Source organism: Porites lutea, chromosome 5 (genome assembly GCF_958299795.1).
Source record: "Porites lutea chromosome 5, jaPorLute2.1, whole genome shotgun sequence".
NCBI lineage: Eukaryota > Metazoa > Cnidaria > Anthozoa > Scleractinia > Poritidae > Porites > Porites lutea.
The window spans coordinates 17,102,938-17,111,538 of NC_133205.1; the positions used below are offsets into that span (position 1 = coordinate 17,102,938).

The 8,601-nt window shown below is 38.1% G+C and overlaps 1 protein-coding gene across 1 annotated transcript in view; it reads left to right on the forward strand.

Moving 5' to 3' along the window:
- The window catches only part of LOC140937998 (lactadherin-like), a 9,195-nt gene extending 8,590 nt beyond the window's left edge, over window positions 1–605 (forward strand). Inside the window, exon 10 of the mRNA XM_073387551.1 lies at window positions 502–605. Within this exon, the coding sequence (XP_073243652.1) occupies window positions 502–510 (9 nt within the window). The 3' untranslated portion in view covers window positions 511–605. The remainder of the gene's footprint in view (window positions 1–501) is intronic.
- The last annotated feature ends 7,996 nt before the right edge of the window (window positions 606–8,601 follow it).

Below are 8,601 nucleotides of genomic sequence, written 5' to 3' on the forward strand. Positions count from 1 at the left end.
AGAGATTGGATTTGACTAGCTTTAACATCACTACCAATTGCAGACTTGACACTCGTTTTCACAGCTTAAGCATTTTAAAAATTATATTACTGCATAGTTAATATGAATATCAAAGAGCGCTATCCTGACTTTTAAAATTCAGCAAGACATAATAAGCAAAATACACAAACCGTTGTTAATCAAGCAATGCAATGAAGGTTAATTGATTAATTTTCCCATTTTTCGCTGTTTCCTAGTTTCCTAGTATTTTGGAGCAATTTTCAAGGGAGGCGTTAATTAGACAGGGGACGATTATTAGAGAGAGGTGTCTATACAATTTCAACAGCGTGGCGTTTATTAGGTCATTTACAGTACGCGTATGGTCCTTCGATTTGCCCTTGGAAACAATGCTGAAAAAAATATAATCGGGCAAATACGACGGGTATACGGGTATATTAAAACTGCCAGAATCCTTCCAAATTATTACTCGCTAAACTTATAATGCAAATTTCATTTTTGTAGGGCATTTAAGCCAGCAAGGACGCACCAGATTGAGATATGCGAGAAACAAGCATGGAAATATAGTGTAGACTTAATCATCGAACGCCAATGTAAGAGTAACCCTGTGTTTTAGACATAATAAAATAAAAAAACTTGGACAATTGGTGTACGATCTTTAAAAATACAAATATCGATTGAGTCTCAATCGTCTTTAGCCTTTAGTATCTGCGACCATTTCCTTTGAAATAAATCAGTTATTCCCTCCCTCATCACCTGTCAGCAAGTGGAGTTGTCAATGAGACAAAATGTGAGAACCTTAATTTTCTCCTGTCTTCCTGGGCTAAGTGAAAACAAAGAATAATTATAATAATAAAAAGATTTGGATCAGGAAAAACCATCACTCGGTTATACAGGTTGCTCCCTACCTTTTTATTTATTTATTTTTTCATTTTAACCGGAATCCAGCGTTGTTATTAGACTTGTCTTATTTGAAAGCCGAGATTCGGGATTTTAGAGCAGAATGGGGCAAGCTTCGGGATTGAAATTATGCACATATAACAATCGGGATTACGGGATTGTGCGAAAATTTGGGCCGGGATAACCGGATTATTCGACCCGCCTTTTTTTTTAACAAAGGGTTTTATATTCCTTTTAGACAGTAATGTATCTTGCCCTTATAAATAAGCTCTAAGAGGATTATTCAGTCAGAACAAAAGAATCAGTATTACCTACTTCCTCTTTCAATCTAACAGTCGTTTATGACGTTTATATTTCTAAAATCTAACTTCCATTTTCCCTGACAGAAACCAACCGAAATTAAAGAGTTTAAAACAACTCCAAAATAGTGCAAAATTGAAAATATTTGGAGAGTGAAGTCATTTCCCGAACAGCGGTTGCTAATCGAGCCTAAAAAAGCTCGCACGTATTTTAAAATCGAGACATAATTTTTTAGCTTTGTATTCGTTCGACATTCTAATGAGATCTGAGCGGCTTCAGAGAATGGCTAAGTACCCGATCTACAACCAATTGATGTGCTTTTCTTTTTTCAAACGAATGCCGAAGAAAACACCAAATTTAGGGATCTTTTCTTTCACTACTTAATCGGAAGTGATAGCCCCTTTTTCTGCCGTGCTTGTTGGCTGTATAAAAGTCCCTCTTTTGGAATAATTATCCCATTTGATAATTGATAATGAATTTACATTGCGTCGGGGCCTTTCTACATCTTCACAGAAACTTCTTATCAAAACTTTGTCGGCTATCTCAGGAAAACCAAACCTTAGTTTCCGAGAGACTTCTTTGAACTTTGATAAGAAATTTTTCACCCGCACAAGGGAACTTCAGCTACGCTGGATGAGACAGCCACTTTGAGGGTGACCTCTAGATTGAATTGGCTAATACCTTCCGATGCATCAAGCTTGCGCAAGCATAGCGGAAAGCTAAGAGAAGGCGTTAGCAGTTGTAAGTCAAAGAACATCTCGCACTTCCTTTAAAATGTATGTTTCAATTTCTTGCATGGCGTGTTGATTGACTGAGGGAAAAAAAAAGGGCCCAAACAAACATTAAAATCTCAAACTAAATTAGAACACGCAAAAATTTTTAAGTTTAACAGGTGTGATCAATATCTTATGTGTATCCTATAGTACAAGCTGCAGATTTTTAATGAATATAAATTAATTTACTCTAAGCGATGTGCACTTGATGAACTTGGTTATTTAAATGGCCAAACTGTGGAAGTTTCCGCCATTCAGTGAATCCTGGCCGCGTGCTTGACAGCAATTATACACGATTCCAGTCTTCCGTGCGTATAGGTCGCATAAAGGTACCGCTATCTCTTTAAATTTATTTTTCTCTGGTTACCTCATTGACCCACTGGCGTTATTACTTGTGAGAAAATGAAACTGGTAATTTCGCATTGCTATAACCTCTACTTCGCTGACACCACAGGACCGGCCAATCAGCGTGGCCGATAGAGGGTTGTCTTTTGCGTTAGTGTCAAATATAGCAGAGCCACAATTCACTGGTTGACTCAGAAAGACGCTGAACGCAAGCTACTCAGCTTCAGAACACTAAGCGCTACTCACTCACTACTCACTACTAAACACTACTCAGCTTCAGAACACTGAGCAGAGGGAAAAGACATGAACAGCGTGTCCTCCATATCCGTTTTCACAATCCTTTTGGTATTGGCAAGTGCCTATTGCAGCAGTGATTATGAGCAGTCAGAGATCTCGCAAGAGAAGGTGAGTGATTTTTTTTGCCATGGTTTAACGTTTCCTAAGTGTTGGCGATAAAGTTACTTAGAATTGTTCTTTCATTTGTTATAGGTCCTTGCTAGCAAAGAAAATCACAAGGAAGACACTAAGCTATCACGACAGAAAAGAAGTATCGAATTAAACCTATCATTAAGTAAGTTAAGGTTTTGTCTCTGCTTCTTTCTTTGTCTTGTCATGTCGTGTGTTTTCCGTAGACTGTTGTTGTTGCTGTTTTCTCTTCTCGTCGTAAAGGAAAAACAAGAACACGCGAAACGCCAGGGATTACGGACAAGGTTGGAGGAGGGGCGGGGGACGGGGTTAGAGAATAGACAGACTTCGAGTTGATATTTAAAACTACTCCCCACCCCGACACCCCATGCAATTAAAATTAAACCGTTTCTAGGAAGACATTGAGAGAGAGGAAAACAAACAAGAGAATTAAATGAAGTAGTTTCGCAAAACATTATTTTTTTTTCTATAGAATTATCACGGACGGTAACTGAGCGCCAATCGCAACCTCAAAAGCGGCTTTTGAAGGAATATGGCCTTGTATTGATTACGAAACAGAAGGGGGAATTGGTTAAAGGCAATTGCCTAGATGAAATTGAAATATTCGCCACATATAGAAAAGGGAAAAAATGAAAGACAAAAAAGAAAGTCAGAACTCCATGCCAAAGATGGACCGATATTCAATACGTCCGGTCGCAGTGAGACATAGAGATTTTTACCACTAGCATGTAGCACAATAATTAACTGAAGATTTATTAGTACAAATTGAATTGTCTAATCTCGCCCAACTATAAACGACCATAAATCGCGCCTTATTGTTTTCTTACTTGTTTATTTTGTTCTAGACCGATCACTGGCACGTGTTAAGAGGAGAGGCTTCTCGAACAGATTGCGATCGATTTTTTATCTAATTCTTTCCACGAGGTCTTCTCAGTCCTTTTGGAACTTTCCGAGTACCTCAATTACATTAGTTACGTAGGATTAGTGCCTTCACATTGCATATTCTTTACATTCTTCTGATTTGTTCAGTTAAGTCCAGTTTTTTCATCTTTCTCCTTGCTGCTGGAAGCTGATCTTGGCGTCTTCAGTCGTTTAGTTCAGCGTTATATATGTTGGCTAACGTAAATGTAACGCAATGACAGCGTGATCGAAATAATTATTCTGAATTCTGAATGGGTTTTTAAAATAGAGATTTGGATGTTCCCACGACAAAATGAACTCCTCTGGACCCTGTGATAATGACGATGATGATGATGATGATGACGATGACGATGACGATGACGATGACGATGACGATGACGATGACGATGACGATGATGACGACGATGACGATGATGACGATGATGACGATGATGACGATGATGATGATGATGATGATGATATACTTGCAAAACTAATCTTAAAACTTTTATTCCAGAGTACGGCTGTTCCCTTCCGCTTGGTTTGGGAAGCGGCCAAGTGCCTGATACTGCATTTTAAGCCTCTTCCCTGGCAGGATCGAAGAAAAATGGCCCAGAAAAGCGAGGTTAAATACACATACTGATAGAAAAGGTTCCGGCGGTTGGGCTGCAAAAGAGGACAACGACAGTCAGTGGCTTCAAATTGACTTTGGGGAACTGGTACGAGTTACTAAGGTGGTAACACAGGGGAAGCAGGAGGCTGATCATTGGATAATACAATTCAGTCTTTCGTACAGCTTAGATGGAAGGCACTGGGCTGAATACAAGGAAAACAGTGTCGCACGGGTCAGTCAATACTTGAACTTCATTCATGTATTATTTTTAGGTGAGGTTAAACTCCCTCGGAAGATTTCCGAGTGCAGCCGTGGTTTGTGCCAGAGTTATCATCTTAATCCTTCAACTGATACGTAAGCTCGTTATTGATATAACCTTACAAATGCGGCGGAAACTCCTGTTGGTTAGTGCGAGTTCCAGAAGTTTCCAGAGTCCCGGCGGACAAAAATGTCAATAAAGCGCTGAGAACCTCTCTTTCCCTTTTCTGAGGTCGACTACCTAATGACTGTAATATTGTTTATTTTTTTAAAAGGTTTTAAAAGGTAACAAGGACAGAAATACAGTTGTGGAGCATTAGAGTTTTTTGGCCGATTTATTCGTTTCCACCCTGAAGCATGGAAAGAACTTGTAGGGATCAGGGTAGAAGCGTACGGGTGTAGAAATGGCACGTTTTTACAATCATTTTTACTTGCCTTCGTCGTACGTTTTCAGATGTTTAAAACTCATTAATAATTCATAAAGAAAAAAAGTTTAAAATGCTTAGTGAGTTTCTTTATATCTGCTATACTTCAAAATAACCCCAAATCCTAATATTAGTGCAAGGCTGTTGAATTACATCCGATTAGTCGGAAAATATGCCCTTTTTGTTGCAAAACTTAGTTTTGGCTATTGCTATGCTAATTAGCCGAAAACTAGTCCAAAATAAGTGGAATTAGTGAAAAATGTGGATTTTTTTTGCTACTTGCTGGCCGTCATGATTATCAAAGATTTAAAACTATTCAGGAATGCACAAATGAATTACATTATATTTTTATTTCCTTGATATTTAATCAGTGAGCGATTAATTCTCAGTTAATATGCATTCAGTCAACTCTCTCTTATCTGAAATCTTTCTAACACGGACACCAGGTGTTGGTTCCTGTCGTTTTTCGATCGTTTTACTGTAACTATATTCTCTGTAAGATGGACACCTCTCTAACACGGACACCCGGTGTTGGTCCCTGTCGTTTTTCAGTCATTTTACTGTAACTATATTCTCTATAAGATGGACACCTCTCTAACACGGACACCCGGTGTTGGTCCCTGTCGTTTTTCGATCATTTTACTGTAACTATACTCTCCATAAGACGGACACCTCTCTAAGACGGACAACGAACACTTGAGAAGTGCTTTCCCGCAGTGAAAAATACCTCTAAGACGGACAGTTAGGGTCGGTCCCGAAGGTGTTCGTCTTAGACAGAGAGTTGACTGTATAGTTAGTGTAAATTAATTGAAGATGATTGTTTATAGGTTGAGCAAACTTTTTATTATTACAGTCGAATCTTGTAACTCGAACCCTCTATAGCTCCGTTAACTCGAAGTAATTTTCATTTCCCTTCAGATCATTTTCCATATAATTTTACCCTCGATAACTCGAACTTTTTTCTATTTCCCTTGAAGGTTCGAATTATCGGGAGTCGACTGTATTTAATTTTTATATATATCACCGTCAGTAAATAAAATTTTCTCCCATAGATACTTGATAATAACTTCTTTTCCATTTGCAATAGATACGTTCAGTCTAAGTGTAATTGAAATTACCTGTTAACGACCTGAATTTCATGCATCTCAATCATTTTCATGATTTTATAGGTATTTGGTGGTAACATAGACCGTAACACTCCAGTTTATCATTTTCTTCATCCACGGATCTATTGCAAGCAACTTCGATTCCAACCGTGGTCTTGGTCAACGGGTGTCTTCATGAGAATAGAAGTATACGGTTGTCAAAAAGGTAAACAGATGTTACAACACGATATTAACGACTCATTCGCGAGAGGTAGCACGCATGGCAGTGTACCGTATTTTCTAATCCTCCCAATTTATAAAAATTTGGTCAAAAACGGGAATAAGGGAGCGTAATCAAAGGAGGCGCGCTTATCGTCGTCGTTATCATCATCATCGCCATCATCATCATCATCATCATCATCATCACCAACTACTCAATATTCAAAAGTGACTGTCACAAAAGTGATTGCTTAAACATAGATATTCAGACTTGGGAACCATCGCTTACAAATTGAAACGGGCAGACATACAGTCCGAAAACTCTAGAAAATCTTCGAATTTGCCCCTTCCGCCACTTAAATGAAGTTGAACACGAATTGCACTTTCTATTCAATTGTAATCTTTACGATAGTCTTCGATCTAACTTTTACAGAAACATTAGTAATAGATAGCCCCTTTTCAATAATTTTGACATCACTGAAAAAGCCTTCTTCATATTTAACAATGTCGATCCTCATATCTACAGACTTACAGCTGCTTACATACATTCATGTATGGAATATAGACAAAAACGTGTTCTTTAATTATAGCCTTTATTATAACCTAAATAATGTAGGTAATACCATGTACTCACGCGGGAATAGTGAAATAAAGTTGTTGTTGTCATCATCATCATCATCATTATCATCACCGTTATTAAATGAAGAGAAGTTCTTCGCGATAAAAGACTCAACTTTAATATGCAGTTGCGAAAAGAAAGCCTGAAAAAGTTCAGGTTTTCCGAGATTTGAACCCTGATCTGTGCAATTCATTAAATAGATTCGTAATACACTCGGGAAATTGATGAAATTATCATCATTACAGTTATTTTATATTCCCCTAAACGACCCTGAGCTGTAATAAGGTCGGCGATCGCTGGGAACGATGACATACGTCTTATGTAACTAGAATCAGATGCAGTAGAGAAAGAAAGCGATATTGTTATGAATTGAATTACTCTCATCATCCACATTTCGAGCAACATTATTGGCATCATTGGTAAAATCATCATCAACTTCTCCTACTCCTAATAGTCGTCGCTATTTAACCCAAATTCTACAAATAGGCGCCGCGTTGGCTATTAGCGGAGTGCGACGTATTGTACTGAATACTCATTTAGGGATGGGAGATGTTTATACTCTAAAGATCCTTTCAGTGATAATAACAGAAAAGGAAAAGGAAAGACATAAAAGGACTACTAAGGACATTAAAGGACGGAAAAGGACCAATAAGGACATAAAATGACAAATACGGACATGAGAGGACTAGTGAGCATTCGGAAGTCAACCAAGCGCGGTCATTGCACGCCCGATGAACAAGAATGCTGTATCATGACAGACTAGAAACAATAGAAAACTCCCAAAGCACAAACTCAGCCAAAACGCTAAAAATCTTCAATGTTTACTCAAGTTTGTGCTCATAGAAGATAATGTCACAGTTTTTCAATGACCATGAAATTCAGAATCCGGATGATTAGTTAATCAATTGTGGCCCTGAAAAAATTTGAACGAAAAAAAACTACGAATTTTTAAGAAAGTGCTTTTTTTGTGAGAAGGACTCTTAAACGCTGACAAACGTCAACAAATAGCTAAAACTATAATTTCTATATGTTTGCATTGCTCGAAATCGCGCGCTTTTACAAGGCGCTAAAGTTTTTTGCTGACTTGCAAGGTCTCATCTGTTATAACGATCCCCAAAATAAATGGATAAAACTCATAGGCTATTAGATATAATCGTGTAAAGTTTGCTTATAATTTTTGCATAAATTATAGCCTAAATTTGGAAACCGCTGAATTTCTCGAGTTGGGTCCTTGCGATTTTGGTGAAACTCTGTTCAGCGCAAGGCACTAACACTATGTGTAGCCGAGAGATTTTCACGAACAAATGCCGGCAACAGCAGAATTTCAACTCAGACTCCAAAGAGGCGTGGCACTATAACCACGTGACATTTACTCCGATGGCCAAACATTTTATGCTATATTGTAGATTGATCTATATGTTATCCATGCTATATGTTAGACTTACGATCAAATTAAAGGTGGGGATACCAGAGAGCGTCAAAGTAGGATGGTACCCTCACAAAATAATTGGGTCGAGTCACCTTAACACAACCCGATCTAATAGAAACTGTTTTAACCCACCTTGATATTTCGCAATCGAAAAAGTGTTAAACGGAGAAAGACCAGAAAAGAAGGAGGCGAGAGTTATGGCAGAGGGGATAATAAGGATTGGGAGGTTAAAGGCCTCAGCAAATCAGGGATGATGGTAATGATCCTGTTTCTCTTTTAAACACTTTTAGTTGGCAGAGTCTGATTAGTCTT